This window comes from Halichoeres trimaculatus, unplaced genomic scaffold, assembly GCF_033239565.1.
Source record: "Halichoeres trimaculatus isolate MK-OKI-2021-1 unplaced genomic scaffold, fHalTri1.1 fHalTri1_scaffold_11, whole genome shotgun sequence".
Lineage (NCBI taxonomy): Eukaryota > Metazoa > Chordata > Actinopteri > Labriformes > Labridae > Halichoeres > Halichoeres trimaculatus.
Window position 1 is genome coordinate 23165280 of NW_027437189.1, and position 18712 is coordinate 23183991.

The window sequence follows — 18712 nt, forward strand, 5'->3', positions numbered from 1 at the left end:
CCTGTGACCGCTGGCACAATCTGGCCCTGATCATTTTCTCCCTGATGGAAGTCCGCAGTTATTTCATTATAATTACAAAAGATTCAATTAAAAGATTAGAATGCCTGAGGGGGCAGGACTGGGAATAGATAGTGGTGTCCTGGTGAGGGGGGTAAGTGTGTGTGTGGGTGTCTGAAGGAGACTTATAGCTGCAGTTCTAATGAGGACTTGTCAGTGCTGTTATATATACATAAACCTTGTTGATCCTGTAGAGATAATGTCAAATGAATGTGCTGAAGTTAAAAGGGCTTAAGTAGTCAGCTGCTCCAAGGTCACTGAGTCGTAATTGATATGCCCGATGGAAAAACCTTCACTTGTCTGTGAAAAACAATTATACCCTGAGCAACTGAAGGAGTTACTTGAAGTAGAAATGCAGCATGAAGTGAAATGTAAAACAAATTCAGAAAGACACTTTTAATTGAGAAGTCCAAACTGTAATCCAAACATCATTTTACTGTGCAGTTTGTAAAAAAAAAAAGATTGCATCTATGTTGCTAAGCTGCTTTCATATGCATGCATAATTAAATAGGTATGGTAGGTATGAGGTAGGTTATGGATGGCTTATTCTGTAAAAAGTCATGCATCTATAAAATAAAGTGTCCTCACACAACTGTTTATTCATCAGCTCAGGCAGCTGCAGTAATCGGATATGTACTCTGCACTACAAGAAGAAACTGATTTCAACCCAGAAGCTATTACCTGTAACACACTTTCACTTTTATCATCAAACAGTTTGTATCAATTTATATTTTGTGCTACCGAAAACATATATTACCCCCTGAAGTCATTTTCAGCGTAAGGACTGCTTATGGTATGTTGCAGTATCACACCACCTTGCTAACAGATCCGTCTCAGCCTGAGCCCATTAACAGGCCATGCCACCTATAAATAAACAGATTCAATCCCTGCAGTTGCTTCAAGTTTTTCCACAAGCCCCCCGCCCTTTTCATGAGTGGTTTTTGCTTATGCTTGAGTATGAGAGCCCACTCCTGCATGTATGTGTGGAGCCTGCATGTGAACTCCTATATGTCAATGTATGTAGTGTTTACATGCTTGTTGGACCAGCATTGGGCACCCAGACTGCTGTGTCAAATCCAGAGACAGACAATGTGCCAGGCTGGATTCCTCAGGCCTGTGCTGGAATCCAGCCCTGCTCTAATAACAGTTTATAGCCCGTCAGCAGCGTCAGTCACACCACTGTAAATAAAACTCATCAACTACCGGGCAGAGCCTCAATCTATTGCCTCACATTTTTTGTTTGCCTTCTCCTGAGGAGCATTTCACCAAAGTGGCTTTGTCACAAAAGGTTATATTTGAGGTCAAATTGTCCGACAACCATAGCTGTTTACTGCCTACAACCACATTTTTCATGATACAAGAGTGAGATTATGTGTGTCTGCCACATGCACTGTGGAGTTTGTGCATGCCTGGTGTATTTGTGCATGCACCTGGTCAGCACACTATGTACAGTTTGGCATGTGTGTTGGTGTACAGCGTATATAGGAGCGTGTGTATGTCAGCTAAATGTGAGTGTTAAGAGAGCAGTTCTGTTACCAGTGTGTTATTGACTGACGACTTGGCTCGAGCGTTGCCAAGGGATCGCTGTTATGAGAAGCGAAAGCTCGGACAGCCAAGCAGCGACTAAAACAGCCAGAGGAGCCCGACCGTCCTCTCTCTGTGTATGTATGAATGGGCTGTGTTTACGCAGCCGACAGTGTTTGGCAGGGAGTGGTGGGCGGCTGGTGTAGTACAGCTATTATCTGGGCTCAGGGGTGGAGAGTGATGGAAAAGGAGCTGGCCGAGGAAGACAGGGAGGGTGGTGGGACAGAGTGGGAGGGACCTGTTGGTGTTGTTTTCACTCGGACGTTAGTCGCTTTCTACCAATACGCTCATGTGCAACTGCCATGTCCACTTTTTTGGAGATGGTGCGTGAGCTCATTTGTATATTCTTGCATGCGTTGCTGTTTTTGTGTGTGTATTTTGCCTTTGTGATCAGTGAGGGGGAACAGGTGTGCTCAGCCGACAGTTTGCTGTTTTTTACAGGGAGGACGTGAATGGAAGTGGGGAACTTTACTGATGCCTCTGTGAAGGTTGTGCTCTGGTTTCTCTTTGTGTGTGTTTCTATGTGTTCACACACATCAAACCAGCTTCATGTGAGAAGTTAGTTTACTGCAGGGAAAGGGAGAAATGCATCTTAAAAACTTTACATACAACTGGTCAGTTATCAGATTCGCTGACTTATATATTCAAACAAAGTCAGCTTGATTTTCACTGCTGTGCAGACATGAAATACTCCACAGCTCAAGTTTGATAACTGGATATTTATTTTGGTTTCTTTGCTATTTTGGACTTTTAAATTGTGTTTTCATTACTGCAAAAACTGAAATCTTATCAGGTGTTTTTCTCTTGTTTTTAGTAAAAAAAAAAAACCCATCTTATTTCAACTGATTTAAGACAAAAATGAGGACTAGACCGCCTGTGGCAAGTAAAAAATCTGTCTGGGGTAAGAGAAATGTGCTTGTCAAAAGTAGAGTGATGTCTTATTACAAGCACATTTCTCTTACCCCACTGACAGATTTGTTTTACTTGTTACAGGCAGTTTAGACTAGGGCTGAACGATTTTAAGAAAAGATTGAATTGCGATTTTTCTGGCAGATATTGTGATTTCAATTCGATTCACGATTTTCTTCAAATCGAGCTTTGGGATATTCACATGTAGGGCTGAACAATTTTAGGAAAAGATCTAATTTTTCTGGCAGATATTGCAATTCACAATTTTTTAATCATCAGTGGTGATAATAAATAATCTGTTGTCATCAACTTTTACTCCTAAACAGAGGCTTTGTGTTGTTGACCTGCTTACCAGCACTTTTAAGATATAGATTGTCTACAGATTCGTAAAACAGAATGTGTATAATACTTGACACAACAGATCCTGAGTCAGTCAGGAGCGCTGCAAAAAATTGCTGCTTTGGCGATCTCAAAATTGCATTGTCTAAAATTGCAATTTCGATCTGAAAACGATAAATTGTTCAGCCCTAGTTTAGACCTCATTTTTGTCTCTAAATAACTTAGAATAAGATGTTTTTCTGGACTGGTCAGGTGAAAGGGCCTCATATCAAGTCTAAAAAGACATTTTTACTTAAAATAAGACAAAAACTCTTGATAAGATATCAGCTTTCTGCAGTGATTGGATGCATGTTTGCAGGAATATTCTTTCATTTCACACCACTGTGTTACTGAAGATCAGAATACTAGCTCAGATGTAAACACGCTGTTTCTGACCACCCCATGCAGATGACGTGTTGCTCTCTTACACATGTGACACACTCTCGTGTTTTTGGACAAAATAAAGCCAAATGCCCTCCAGTTGCTGCAGAGTCATACAGAATCCATCCATATCATTTCTCTAGTGTGACCCTGACTTGAATCTGAGCTGGCTGCAGTCATGCTGTCAGTAAGCCCGGATTTATCAGCACCTCACATTTGCCAGAAAACTCTGGGAGAAAACCTGCCGGCAAAGCGGACAGCCAGTTAGACAGGAAGTGATCCAGAGAAGGAGTTAGGGGGCTGCTTGGGATGATTTATGCCTCGTTCAGGAATGCTGAATGAGTTCAGGGTAGACTGCTGTTATGGGAACTGACTGAATGGGCAAAGCTCGAGTTCTCAGTGACGTGTGTGTATTCCCTGAATGGTAATACTCTAAATGTCAGAATTGTTACGCTGTTGCCCCATGTTCATCTCACATGGAACTTCCAATACATCGAGAGGCAGACCAAGAAGGAAATGAATCACTCTCTGGCCCCAGTCTGTGGTTCTTGTCAGCGCTCTGACAGCCTCCGCCCAGACTGAGTTGGGCAACCTGTTGGTAGTTGGTTGCCAAGCAAAAGTGAAAAACTCTGATATGCATCATCACTCAGGCAAGCCACTCAAAGCAGAAGTTTCTCAGAGCTACTTCTAGGTATGAAATGATTTGTGACTGTGTGCCAGTTTTAGGGGACTTTATGCCAGTGTTGCAATTCGCTGTACACGTGTACTGCAAATCACTCACATACAGGAAGCCACAGTCATTTTTGAGCTTCCCCTTTACTATTCATCTTTCATTTTTACCCTCAGTCTTTGTCTTTGATGCTGCTTTGAAAAGTGCTGCTTTGAAAACGAACAAAAGACACAGCTGTTAATACAACTATTGAGGGGGTAAAATCAGAAGAGGTGTAACTTAGGGTCATAACCTCAGATAACTTAATAAAGCAGTTAAAGATCTGATAGATTAGACTAAGGAAAGCTTGAGCTGTGCAGACTCTCTGGCTCTAACATTTAATGTAGTAACACTGTGCTCCGCTCCTCGTGGGTGTGCTTGTTCCGTCCAATAAGAGGTTTGCGTTTGCACACTTTGGTCAGCGGTGCTTCCCCAACGAGCTGGAGAGTTAATACTACTGTTGTTGTTTACGTTATCCGCCTTTCCCCAGACTTCCTCTGACAGAGCGAGGCTGCAGCCATGGCTGGGCTACTTCTACTTTTTGTAGGTTTCTATTGTTGTAGGGAGGAAGCAATAGCAATTGAATGAGCGCTAGCGGCCCTGCCAGAGACAGACAGGTGAGAGCCGGGGCTACAGATGGTGAGAGGAAGTCTAGGAGGACGAGAAACAACCTGAGGATCAAAGACTCAGGGCTTGCCTCGATGACTCCTCTCCTCTCTTCTGTCCACACCTCGCCTGTCTGCCTGCCTCCGCTCCCTGTCTGCTTCCTCGCCTGTCCGTGAGCTGTCCTGTCTTCTTGACGTGATCAATGGCCCGGGCCTTGGTGGGACTGCCAGGTTTGGGTTCACCCTGCAGTCATGGGAGGAGAGCTGTGCGCCTCTCTGTCTTCTGTTGGGCAGATGAAGAGTCAGCTGGAGCTCACTGCGGGGATGAAGGGGTACATTTTTTCCACAGATCTGCACTTGACTGTCTGTTTTTTCCTGCACAGGCCACGAAAGGCTGGTGACTTAAATCCTTTCATTGAAATAAGATTTCCTTGAATTTTCCTTCACTTTTTAATACCTCCTTCCTCAGGTTGGGTACAGGACATTTGAAGGATTTTTTTCCCTCGGTTCATAGGGGACAAATAGCCTGGCTGGCAAGTTTGTGTGTTTGAAGCCAACTTGTGTGTTTCTTGACAGCGTTGCAGGAAAAGGGGGGTGCTTGCTGCCAAATGTTGGCTTGGCCGACTCCATCAAGAAAATATCAAAAGGCTCTTTATGAGGTGCTGTAAAGAAGAAAGGGTGTTTTGAGAGCAGCACCAGACTGCAAGGGTAATTCCACTTTTTAAAATGTGCCCCGAGGATACGGGCTTATCCCACCTGCTGCCTTTCCTGCTCTGCTCAGCCTCCATGCCTTCTTTGGTGGAGCTTTGGATACACAAGAAGTGTGAAATGTGTGTGCGTGTTGCAGGGCTTTTGGATGCCGTATCATGTTGTTGCTCTTGAGATTTTTGTTGTTAGCCCTCATGTCGGCCGTGTACGCATGCCAAAGTGTTCCACACTTCACATATGTTCGGCCTCGGATTAAATGTGTGCATCATGTGTTTGCCTCTCCCTGTGTTTCATGACTTTCTGCTGGTTCTGACAGAAGGGTGTAAATTCCTGGAGGGGTGTGTTAATGTCTGGTTTCTCACTACTCCTGGCCAGTTTGGTTTGTTTTCACCTCTCCAACCTGGACCAGCCTCTGGTTTTGCAGCCAAGCTTTACCATAGACCTCATTTTAAAGGACAGCAAAGACAGTTGGGCCTCTTTATGGGCCTGTATGTGTGTGTGTCTGCAGGAGCTTAGATAATGAGCTTTCTGACAGCTGTTGAAAGGTGTTGCTACCGCTCAGCACCTTTAATGAAAGCATCCACCCCCTCCTTGTCAACACACACACACACACACATTCCTCCCTCCCTTCCAACTTTTGACTCCTTTGCCTTATAAACTTTTCTTTCCCAGCTGCTGCCAGGTTACATTGTGAATTCTTGTGTAACTTACACAGTATAGACCTGTTAGACCTCTCTCTTGAATGTGCAGGTGACTCAACTGTGCGTGGCGAGAGCTTGAAAAGAGAAGCGATATCATGGGGTTGTGGGAAAAGAGCGCATGTGTGAGAAGGTGCAGCGGCGAGGGACACGGAGAGAAGGTGTGACAAAAGCGATGACGGAGATCCTCCGGAAAGCCTGGTACAGAGGAGAGGAAGGAAGCGAGTGTGTGTTGTGTTGTGTTGGGGCCTTGTAGCAGAAAGCTCAGAGGGATGACAGGAAGACGTAGGCAGAGAGTCAGAGGGGTGGAGGAGAGTGAAACATGCTGGCACAGCTGACAAGGGTGTGGTTCTTTCTTTTCCTCTTTCATGAAGGCCACTTCTTCATAGAAACCTTCCAGTGTGCCTACAGTCACTTAGCAAGCACCCTGTGGTGCTGTGGCCTCTGCTGTGGGGTAGAAGGCCAAGGGCACCCACAATGGCCCCAAGTAGTGTGCCAGCAAGTCTTCCAGCTCACTGTTCACCATCCTCTCTCAATCTGCTCCCCTTCTGCCACTGCTGTCTGCCCAGCCCCTCTTTTTTCACAGCGAGCCCCTCTCTCACACACTGTCTCCTGGTCTCACACACTCTTTTATTGCTGCACACATTCAACGAGAACACGCAAAGCTCTGCAGGTTGTTAAATGAAGGTAGGGACAGAGACAAAGGCCCAGCGTGCCCGTGCATGTGGTTTCACACGGGCAGACAAAACGGAGACATTAAATTGCACCCACGCACACACAGGAGGAAATTCTAACAGGAGACGCTTTGCTGCACTGTAACAAACAGTTGTGCATTTGCAAATCAAATAAAGGCTGCAGGGAGTGGGAGAACACCCCTTGTCGGACTTGGACACACATCAACCCACATAAACACTTACACACATGTCTGTGTCACTCACTAAATGTACCGTACTGTATGTACACCATCCTCACATTAAAAACTGCCCGTGCATTTGCTCCCACATGCCAAGACTAGACTCCTGGAACAGAAGATTCAATCACACCAACCAGTCACGTAGACAAAATCTGCAGGCCTATTGTGAAAGAACAACTTGTTGCCCTGCCAGAATGTCATATGCTGCTCGGTTAAAAAGGAGCGTGTTGCAACATAAAAACACGAGCTGCATTGTCATGCCTTTACTCACATACATTAGAAACACTCCTCTTTCCAGCCGAGTGAACAACAGGCAGCTTCAGTCATACCAGGAAGTGCCTTGTTTTTCTCTATCCCTTGGTTCCTGGCTCTCCTTTTCTCTCCTTTTGTATCTGTTGTTGAACCTACAGGGACGTCAATCGGCCCGGCTGACATGACCTAGAATTTAATGTAATTGACCTAGTTAAAGTCACCTTCAGCCAAACAGCTATTTCTGTCGTGTGCAGTTACATTTCACATCTAATGAGGTTGTGGAGAATGATGTACCGCACATCCCACTCCAGCTTGAGCACTTTAATGGAATGTAGGGGGGGGCGGGTTGTTGTTGGAGGATTGTTGTGTGTGTTTGCTAGTTTAAAGCTAGTGAATATTATCCTCTTGTGTGTGTTTGAGTGTGTGTTTTGTAGCCATTGAAAAGCGTCTGTGTTTATGTGATTGAGGGATTAGGCCTGGTCAGTGCAGCTGGGCCTAGAGAGCATTGAGAGAGGGGATTAGGGAGTAAACTGATACTGAGCAGGAAACGAACAGTGGCTACTGGTAACCCTACTATCCCTCCATCTTATCCTCTTCTCCTCCCCCAACAACAGCAGCCACCCACCTATCCCACTCCTCTCATCTCATCCGTCTGTCATCGGCTCACAGGCCTCGGCCGGCGGATTGTCATGCAAATGGTGCCCCGGGCCCTCAGAGCGCTGATAAGGAGGGCCTCTCATTTCACAGGGCTTTGTTTTCTAAACAGTGATGAGCTGAGTTGAGGAGACTGAGGAAAGGGGCTCATGGCGGCCGCCTGAAAGGGCCCTCTCACTGTGGCGCCCTGGGGTAAGTGGTGCGGGGGATTTGGATGGAGTGGGCCGAATGAGGCGGGGTCGAGGAGGCGGGTACAGGAGTCATGTTCTCTGGCAGGAACCAGGTTCAACGTGTTGACAGAGCCTGATGTATTTTCTCAAGTTTTCTCCTGGAGAGGCCTTTCTCTCCTTGGCCTGGCTCTCGTTCTCCATTTAGACGGCGTCAGTCAGTGTTCGTTACTTGACGCCACATATGGTTTGTCCTCTTCTGAGGGCTTGTCAGCGCTCGGTCTGCAGGCTCATTTGCTGCTGTTATTATTGCATAAACACAGAGGTTCATGGCACGTTCAGAGGGTTTCTGCTCTCCCACTGACCCTGCTGCTTTGTTTCATTCTGGCCGGGGAGATATGAGAACTGCTGTAGAAACATTCAGTGAGCGTAAACTTCAGGTTTTAGATTGATTTGCACATTTGGCTTTGGGATGGCTTTTAAAACTAATGGAAAACATCTTTGCCTCCAGCAAAGTTGGGCTTTCAAAGCTGGAATTTGAATGTGGATTCTGAATAGTCAAATATAAAAAAAAAACCACATATGAAAAGCAGATGTTTGAGCAGCAGGCTACAAATGAAAATGTCTGACATTTTTCTGTTACTATCATTAATGAAGCAGAAGCTGGCCCATCACAGCTGCTGGAGAAGAGGTAGTAATGGTCAGCCTGGTCTTGAACAGGACTTGCCCTCAGGAGCAACTGTGTCCCATCCTCCATCCCCCTTTCCCCTTTCTCTGTTTTTTATCAAATTCCTCTTTTTATGCCCCCCTTTTTTCCCCTTCTTTTTGAAGTCTCCCCTCTCTTGTAAAAAGCCAAGCTGGTGGTTTTTGCTTCAGCCTTGGGTGTGAGAGAGGGGAGGGGGAGGGGGGTTGTAGGTTAAGTTTAGGCTAGCCCTCTGTGCTTTCCATTGAAGGTGCTGGGGGGAGGTGGGGGCAGTAAAAGTTAGAATTTTAGAGCCTCCCTGTTTTTTATTTTATGATTGGCTTTTTTTACGGGCTGGGAGCTACAGCTGGTGGTGTGAATAGCTGCCCAAGGTGACCGAGTCCCAATAAAGTTTGGGCCAGCCGAGCTGGGGCCTCCAGTCCAGCCATGGGACCGCCTTTATAGGCCGCCTTACGAGCCTGAGCCTCTATTAAAACCTGGCAGGGCTGCACTGAGGAATTTAGGGCCAGGAAACAAGAGAAAAATAGGGTTTGTCTGTCAGGGGGTGGTGAGATGCAGAGTCGGGGGGTTGAAGTTTGAGGGTAACCAAGGGTGAAAGTTGAAAAAGTGGATGTTCAAGTGTGCAGCGTATGGATTCCATACTTCCCCTGAGCAACACATGTGTGTCTTTGAGTTTATGCAGGCTCACATGTGTGACGAGGGTCTGGTCCTGTGTGCGTCCGTGTGTGTGCAGCAGCTTATGTTTCTCAGGGGAAGTATGGAATCCACACGCTGCACACTTGAACTTCCAAAAGCGCTTATATGTGTTCCACTTCGGAGTGAAGCGAAGTTTAATGTACCGTAGCAAGTATGTGACTCGAGTTAGCGCTGACGTCACAGTCAAAGCTAGCAGGAGAGCCCTACTCCAAGTTTGCACGCATGTGTGTTTGACATGTGTCTCTGTGCGTGCAAGATGTCATCATGTAGAGATGTCAAAGTGAGGAATGAGGAAGGGCCAGCTTTGACTCTTGGCTCCTGCAGCTCACTCTCTTACCTGAGCTTATCAGAGAAACTGTCGATCACTACACTCCTGCTTACTGCGGTAAAAAACAGTTTTGTCTGCGCTGTCAGGCAGCGCTACTTCCTTTGTTTGCCTCTGCTAACATGAAACTTTAATCCCCCATAGTATGCACCTGACTGCTGCCCCTTAGGGTGCTACAGTGTTTGGGGAAGTAAGTGTTGCTTTTTTGCTCCATGCTCTATTTCTCTTTTTATCATTTATCTTATCAGTATTCTCCCCAAAGACAGAATCTACAAATGTGAAAATAGCTCTGAACACCCCGGCTCAGGTTTTCTCACTGACATCACAAATCAAAAGGAGAAGGAAATGTTGTCAGCTGTCATACCTTTTTAAAATGCACTTAAAAAATCTCTACTATCCTCATCTGCTACATGCATCTACATGTGCTCATGTGATATTTCAGACTACATGGTAGCTGTCTGACGATGATTTATGACTTATCAGTTGCTCATGTGCTTTCTTCTCTCTTCTTCTTTTTTTCACCATGTCTACAGCTGTGGAGACCCAGAGCACCAGCTCAGAAGAGATGGTACCCAGTTCTCCTTCTCCACCTCCCCCACCGCGCATCTACAAGCCCTGCTTTGTGTGCCAGGACAAGTCCTCGGGGTACCACTACGGGGTCAGCTCCTGTGAGGGCTGCAAGGTGAAAAGAACCTATTGCATTTTTTGAGCTCTGCTTTGCTCAGATATAGCAAGATTTTTAGCAAGGTGGACGGAAAAGTCTGATTATAAAAGAGGAACACTTAAATGTCACATCCCTGATTCGACGACTTGACTAATAAATATCCCTTGTGTCTTTCTCCTGCCCTCTCCCCTTTTGTCTCGTGCTTCCTGATGCTCCAGGGTTTCTTCCGCCGCAGTATCCAGAAGAACATGGTGTACACCTGCCATCGAGACAAGAACTGTCAGATTAACAAGGTCACACGCAACCGCTGCCAGTACTGCAGGCTGCAGAAGTGCTTTGAGGTTGGCATGTCCAAGGAAGGTGAGTCCCCGGAGACCGAGGGACATGAGTTCAAAAAAACATGGATGTTCACCTGCATAAACTCTAAAATGTGTGTGTACAGACCCACAGAAGGCTACTGAATTTTCTCTGTAAAAATAATGTCTTACTTTGAGCACAGTACACCTGGTTTCCTCAGAGACATCTGCGAGCAGTTGATTTAGATTCGACTTGGCTCGTATCTGACCCGATTCTCACACTGTGAACTTATTGATCTATAAATGCTCACTCAGAGTCTCCAGGATACTTTCCAGCACAGAGACAGAAGCAGATGATGAGCCTAGCAGGGGTGGTGATCAAGGCGAGGCTGGGCGCTGTACCAATCATATGACTAATCGCCTCACAAAATCATTCTGACTTCCTGTTTCACCACAAAACCTCGCCCTCTGGCCAACACAGACAAGTGCTCTCATTCATGAAGACAACTGAGCAGAAAACAAGATTTTGACTTATGACAAAGTTAATATGTGCAGGATTCACACTGGTTCTCAAGCTGTGGCACAGTTTAGTGCCCTCCTCGTTCAGTCTGACCCTGTTGGTGTGTGTTAATGGCTGCGTGTCAGTGGCAGTTTTCTTGCCCTTCGCAGAGCCCGTGGGACATGTATGTGGGTGTAATGTTTTGTGGGATGTGTGTTAAGACCGGGATCACATTGTGCCTCTGCTATTACTGGATATCCTGAGAGGAAGGAAAGATTGGGAGGAGGGAGAGGAGGCAGAGAGAGGGAGAGAGTGGAGGCCTGGCTTATGTGCACCGGTCAAGCGGGATAGAGAGACAGACTAGGAAGAGAGTGGGTGATAAGAAAGAGATAGCCGGTGTCAGCGCTGTGCTAAAGGAAATGTGTTGATACTGTTAAGAAGAACCTCAGTTGCTCCTGAGTTCTGGTTTCCACAGCGAGGGCAAAGTCCTTGACAGGGACAGAGAGCATGAGTGTGGTGGATGTTTTTTTCATGTGAGCACTGATAAAGAAGAGGGAGATGTTGGTAATATCTTGTCTAAATGCTTGTTTTATTCTTTGTGCAGCGGTGCGCAACGACAGAAACAAAAAGAAGAAGGATGTGAAGGAGGAGGTGGTGCTTCCAGAGAGCTATGAGCTCAGTGGAGAGCTAGAGGAGTTGGTCAATAAAGTCAGCAAAGCTCACCAAGAAACCTTCCCATCACTGTGCCAGTTGGGCAAATACACCACAGTAAGTCCCCCAACTCACACACACACACACACATACACAAACACATACACACACATACGCTTTCCAAACACTACACAACCATACCGTGTGTGGAAACATTCTCCGAGCTATGACGTCCAGGAAGCCTCCAGAACTGTATGCAAAGACGTAAATTCACCGTAGCTTTCCCAACACAGTGCTGCTTTAACTAATTCAGTTCCCCATTAAGCCATCTGTGTGGCCTCACAGTGATTGATGCAACATGTAAATAGATTTTTTTTCCTCCTTCTCGTGATTGATGCTCAATGTAAATGTGTTGTCAGGCTCGGACACGCTCTCCTTTGATGCAAACAGGGTTGCACACCACCTCTGAAACAACATACTGACCTGTGTGTGTGTGTGTGTGTGTGTGTGTGTGTGTGTGTGTGTGTGTGTGTGTGTGTTCAGAACTCCAGCTCAGACCACCGTGTCCAGCTGGATCTGGGTTTATGGGACAAGTTCAGCGAGCTCTCAACCAAATGCATTATCAAGATTGTGGAATTTGCGAAGCGACTGCCGGGTTTCACCACCCTCACCATCGCTGACCAGATCACCCTCCTGAAGTCGGCCTGCCTGGACATTCTGGTGAGGATCCACGGTCTTTGTTTTTCCTCTTTGTCCTTCGCTCTCACTCCAAAAACAGAGATCCAGCTTCAAAATAAAGTGACCTATGATGGAATGCTGGCATCTGGTGGTGAAAAGCTGTAGTGCAGGATGGTTTGCTTGAATAAGGCCAAGCCACTTGGCCTGTTTTTATTTTCTCATTTTTGTTAAATCTGCTTTAAGGCTGATATCCAGCTGTCTTAGATTTTTTGAAAACCTTGCTGTGTAACTTTTCATCATCTTACGCCCTGTGCTCATTGTTCTGCTCTCAGATGTTGAGGATCTGCACGCGCTACACTCCAGAACAGGACACTATGACCTTCTCAGATGGCCTGACTCTAAACCGCACTCAGATGCACAATGCTGGCTTCGGACCACTCACTGACCTAGTGTTTGCCTTTGCTGGCCAGCTTCTGCCCTTGGAGATGGATGACACAGAAACCGGCCTCCTCAGCGCCATCTGCCTCATATGTGGAGGTACTGCTGCATGGACAATATGTTTGAGAGAAGTTTCTACAGTTAGTTACCTTATTGAGAAGCTTGATGATGCAAAATTAAAAAAAAATAATGAGAGTATTTCATAAAGTTTAATTCTTAAAATTCTGTAGTCTTGTACCGTTCTGGTAAATAATAGAGAAGTTAACATGTTTTCTGCACTCCTCTTCAGACCGCATGGATTTAGAAGAGCCCCAGAAAGTTGATAAGCTGCAAGAACCTCTACTAGAGGCTCTGAAGATCTACGCCCGCCGCCGTCGCCCCAACAAACCTCACATGTTCCCACGCATGCTGATGAAGATCACAGACCTCAGGGGAATCAGCACCAAGGGTTAGTATGACCAGAAAAATGACAAAAGCACTGTGATAAGAGTATATCAGCAGAATCAGACCATAAACTCTTCTAGCATCAGTTTTTTTAAAACTAACATTTTCTCACATGGTCGGTTAAAAGTGTCACAGTTGTCTGTTAACCTAAAATTTACCAACATCTGTTTCATGCCTCCAGGTGCAGAGAGAGCCATCACTCTGAAGATGGAGATCCCAGGCCCAATGCCTCCTTTAATCAGGGAGATGCTTGAAAACCCAGAGGCCTTTGAGGACCAAACAGAGAGCAACGACAGCCCGCCTCCTCCTCCACCACCTCCTCCACCACCAGCCCTGGTCTTAAAGCAGGAGGCCGAGGATGAGGAAGACAGCTGGGCCACAGAGAACGGCAGTGAGCCGTCGCCGGAAGAGGAGGACGAAGACGATGATGATGACGTTGGGGATGAAGAGCGGGACAGGGGTTCAGACAGTGACGGGGAGCCCTGGGGGGTTCTGGATGCTATAGATGGGTCAAGGAAAGGCCTTGTTGGGAGGGCACAGTGAACAGATGATTTCATGCACACACAGATTCAAATAAACACACACACATATACACACACACACACACACACACACACACACACACACACACACATACAGAACAAAGAAACATACAAACAACCTCACTCAATCTCCCACCTCAAAATGCTGGCCTCTTCTTCCTCTCTCCTTACTGCACATCATTGTGTCCTCCACAGCGGGGCACAGCAGAGCCTTACGTGTACAGACACTTTTTAACTCAGGCCACGTGGTCTATGACAAGTGAACTACAGACAAATAAAGTACAGGAGAGACGGCAGAACACCATATGAACTCATGGCGTAGCCAGGAGGGAAGTTAACGTGACAAAATGAACATAACCTCTTTGAGAAAGCTAAACGTCTCTTTCTTTTTGTTTTGATTTTCCACAATTGTTGAAACTTCTTAACAGGGGAGCAGCCAAACCAGACACCAGAACTGAGCAGTTCATTTTTTGATGGATTTTACAACAAGCACATTTCTCAAAAAAAAAAAAAAATAACAAGAGTACAGGGCAAAACCAAATTGAGTATGCTTATCTTTTGTCTTTGTGGTTATTGCTTTTGAATTTGTAGTTTTAACCTTTTTTTCAATTTATGTATAAGTCCATACATATCTATATACCATTATATTTTTGTCTTTATTTGTTATTCTGGTTTTATATATGAATCCTCTAGACATGTTTTTTTCTTTGAAGAGCTTTCCTGAGAAGATATTCAGAGGGAAAGAAGAGTAATAATCAGAACTGGCTGGGTCTTCCTTAGCGGCTACGTTTGCTTAGCTGGGGGCTTTCTCTGTTTTTGGGCACTTTGGCTCACTGTGGATGTCAATGATAATCAACCCAGAGGATTAGTGTTACGTTGCAGCAACTTAATCAGTTTGTGTTATCAGGGAATTGGCATCATTCTAGTTTGCAGCCAATTAAAAGCTGTCTATGCGAAAAGTTCAATATCTTTGTGCCAAAGTTAGAAGAACTCATTAATCTGGAGTTTGGACTGTTGTCAGGGACTCCAGCCACAATCCAGCAATCTTCAAACACACGTACACACACTTTATCTCCGCCTTTCTCCCTCAGTTTGAACAGAGGTGCTTACCCGGAGCTAGTGCTTGGACAGAGATTTACAATTTACACCATATATGTAGCACTTTTGTGATCCTCTGTTCCGTTGAAATCTCTGTTTGCAGATGCAAAACAGACGACAAAATCATCACTCAGAAAACAATCAATCCTCAAGCACTCCCTGATGATGTCAGTCGACGAACACACACATGCACAGAATCAGCACACACAAAGTAGCAAACAGTATGCAGCAACACAACGATTGAAGACATATGCAAACACAAGGCAGGAATCCTTATGGAAGACGTTTTGGAATCAGTCTCAGGGCTTTTCAGTAAGGACCAAACCCTAACGCTGCTCTCAGGCACGCTAGGAACAGGCAATATTTATATGTGTGTTTCTTAACTCCATTTTTTGATTAGATCACCCATCTCCCTCTGCGTGTACATAGAAGGAGACATGTCTGAAAAACGAGCATGGATCCCAGTTTGACTCTCTCAAAGGAGAGGTTAAAACCATCATCATCATCATCAGCGACCTGCCTGTTGTGGCACTGGCATCCATGCTGCAAACTGCCTTCTCATCCCAAAAGCCATTATATCATCTTGTATTCTTTGTACATCCTCGCCTCTCTTTTTAGAAGAGCTGTAGAGGGTTTTGTTTTCATGTATCATGTCTTTATTGCCAAAATGTCTCTGTTTGTGATCAGCGGGGGAGAGCGCGGCTGATATACGGCACAGAGGGGGTTTCTTTCTGTCTCTCTTTGAAGCAATATGAACATTCTCTCTGTAGCAGCAAGAGCTCCTGTCTTCTCAATACGGGCTGCTGTCCTCATCTTGAATCATGTGAGTGTGTGCGTGTGAGCTTGTGTTTGTTTGTGTGTGAGTGAGAGTGTGTGTGAATGCTTTATCCTGTTCAGTCATTGGGTGAATGTCTGCGGCATGGTGCTGTCATACAAACACACAACAAACTGGTGCGATGACCTCATCCTCTTTCTCTCACTCTCTGCTGTGCTGTCATGACGTTAATGATGGTAATGCAGACAGAACATTGAGATTATATTGTTTTATGTTTGTGTTTATTTTCAACATGGCCATGGTGTTGTCTACCCTCTGTTTATGTCAACTCTTGTCACACAAAGAAAAGCCATATAGACAGTAAGAGGCACAATAAACTACTTTTGTGAGATTACTGGGCTTTTTATTCCTTTTTTTCTCCCCATGCTAAAATATCTAGCCATTTTTAATGCACTACGAAGATGTGCCAGTAGAGGGAGCTCTTGAACCATGACTGTAGGGATGTCTGCTGTGCTGGCAGCAGTGCTCCCCCTGCATGCAGGGAAAGAGCAGGAGGCTATTGGGTCACACAGAGCTGTGGGTCCAGAGGATAGTAAATCACAGCCTCCTGCTGAACAAGGACATCAGATAAAGGTCTGCTCTGAAGATTTGTTCACTCTGCAGTTGGAAGAGCGCAGGTGTTGGCCTTAAAAAACAAAACAGATGAAGTCTTTTCTTTATGTTTCATTGAAATAGTGTGGGGGGTAAATAGTGAACGTGTCTTCATATTTTTCTGTTTTTCAGATAACGTGCAAGAAAATAATAAACGAAAAATAGTGCTGCTTGAAAGAAACATCAGTATATATATGAAAAAATCAAATAGCACATACTATATGCACTGGTACATACATTCGATGCACCATGTTTTAAAGCTTGACAGTGATAAGTTGGCGCTGAAATGTGACACAGAAGTAGTGATTGATATTTTTGAATCAGCCTTTGGTGATCCACAGTAACCTTTATTTGAATACCTGTTGAGCCCAGTTTGTAGAGTAGGTGCCCCATGTACAGGTGCTGCATAGCTCCCCACATGTCTGACAGACTGATTCATGGTCCTCAAAGCATTTGGTGAATGCTTTCTTCCACTCTTCCACAATACTCCTTATTTACAGGTCTCTGTACTCTTCAAGTCTTTGGAAGTGAGCATATGGTGCAACATGATTCTGACTGATGTGACAACTGATCTGGCAGTAGAGAGCATCTTTGATCGATGACTAAGTGTGTTCTCAAAGAGTACATTCAAGGCAGTCTTTTCAAATTTGTTGGTTTGATTTTCTTTTTTTAAGCCAGGAGGGAGGAAATATTAAAAAACCCTGGGTCCGCTCACAGTTAACACATCAAAATGCCACAAGTCTGAATGAATTCATTCCAAAAAACATTTTAAACCAACAAATTAAAACCATACCACCTTGGATATACTTCATCAGCTTAGCTTTATAAACGTCGGCTAACATCAAAGGTTTTTAGTATTAATTTTCTTTATAAGGCCTCCCAGGAGTACATCACTGTCAGTGATACGACCGCACTCTCGTGACTTCCTGATAAATAACAGGAACCCTCTTTGTAAAGGGCTACTGATTGTAAACACCCCTCTTTTTTCAGTGCAGCAGGGTGGGATACTAATGCCTCACCTTGATTTTATTAATAGAAAGACAGACAGAGAGGGAGAGGGAGGGCGAGGAAGAATCAGAAGAGGGTGATAAACAGAGATGAGATTCTATCAATTATACGATTGCTTTAATTAACTATCATTAAAGATAGATCAATAACACCAGACAAGAATTAAAATAAGGCCCATACATTACACACTATTTTACAAGGAACAATCAAAGGGACCCATATACTGAGCCCTGTCTCTGCAGGGTGTTGCCATGGAAACCAGGGGGAGGGTTTAGGGAATTTAAAGGAGCAGGGGCAAAGATTTCTATATACTCATCCTTCCACATCGATGATACTTGATTAACTAATTACTTTAGGTGGGAAGGCTTATTCACTGAAAGAATGGAGGAAATGGAAATGTGTAAAGCAAGGCCCCTGGAAAAAAAGGTGGGATGAATTAATAAAGGGTAAAAAATCTCTCTTGTAATATTCCTGCAGCCTCAGGGCATCAATTATTCATGAAAAATAGTAAAGAATCCATAAAAGTAGGTCATGAGTGCGGCATACCAAAGAAACTCATTTTAATTTTTAAACCAATAAAGAGAGGAGGAGGAGGAGGAGGAGGAGGAGAGAGGAGGAGGAGAGAGGAGGAGATGGCAGCATATCCACTTGGTTTGCTCTGAACATGAACAAACTGCCCTGTTACCTTTAGTCAACATACAGGAGAGATAATGGAGCTCCTCTGGGAGTGATCAGGAGGATAAAGCTCAGTGATCCAAGGTGCACCTTGTAGCAGTTACGGAGGCTCAGGATGGGATATAAAGAGGAGGTGCACCTGACTTCACAGTGGTAAAAAAAAAAAAACCTGAAAGGTGTGTTTGCAGATGGTAGCTGGGTCACAGTGTGGAACAGCACATCCTTCAAAGTGTCTCTCCTGCTCAGGTCAGAACAGACATTTTGCTCTTTTCTCCTTTTTTTTTTACGCATGCAGTGAATCCACAGAGGGTTGAGGAATCAGTCAAGGAAGGAAAGGAGAGGTGAGGGGAAGGTGAGGAACGTTTTCAAGTGCAAAGACCATAAATTTAACACCTTCCCTCTGCACAGCGAGCAGACGGGCAGGCGTGCCATCTTAAAGAAAGAAAGAAAGGGTAATGGAGAAAGTGATGGAGAAAGGTAAAGGTATCTGTGACAAGAAAGCGAATGGAGGGTGTGTCAGCAGGGAGGGAGGGAGGGAGGGACACGAAGGGAAT

At 45.0% G+C, this 18712-nt stretch overlaps 1 protein-coding gene across 2 annotated transcripts in view; it reads left to right on the forward strand.

The window, feature by feature from the left end:
• rarga (retinoic acid receptor gamma a) overlaps positions 1-14031 on the forward strand; it is a 42025-nt gene extending 27994 nt beyond the window's left edge. For both annotated transcript variants that reach the window (XM_074681463.1, XM_074681464.1), the window contains 7 exons: positions 10273-10421; positions 10622-10763; positions 11803-11966; positions 12393-12569; positions 12860-13064; positions 13255-13413; positions 13591-14031. In XM_074681463.1, coding sequence (XP_074537564.1) covers positions 10273-10421; positions 10622-10763; positions 11803-11966; positions 12393-12569; positions 12860-13064; positions 13255-13413; positions 13591-13952 — 1358 coding nt within the window. In that variant the 3' untranslated portion in view covers positions 13953-14031. The remainder of the gene's footprint in view (positions 1-10272; positions 10422-10621; positions 10764-11802; positions 11967-12392; positions 12570-12859; positions 13065-13254; positions 13414-13590) is intronic.
• The last annotated feature ends 4681 nt before the right edge of the window (positions 14032-18712 follow it).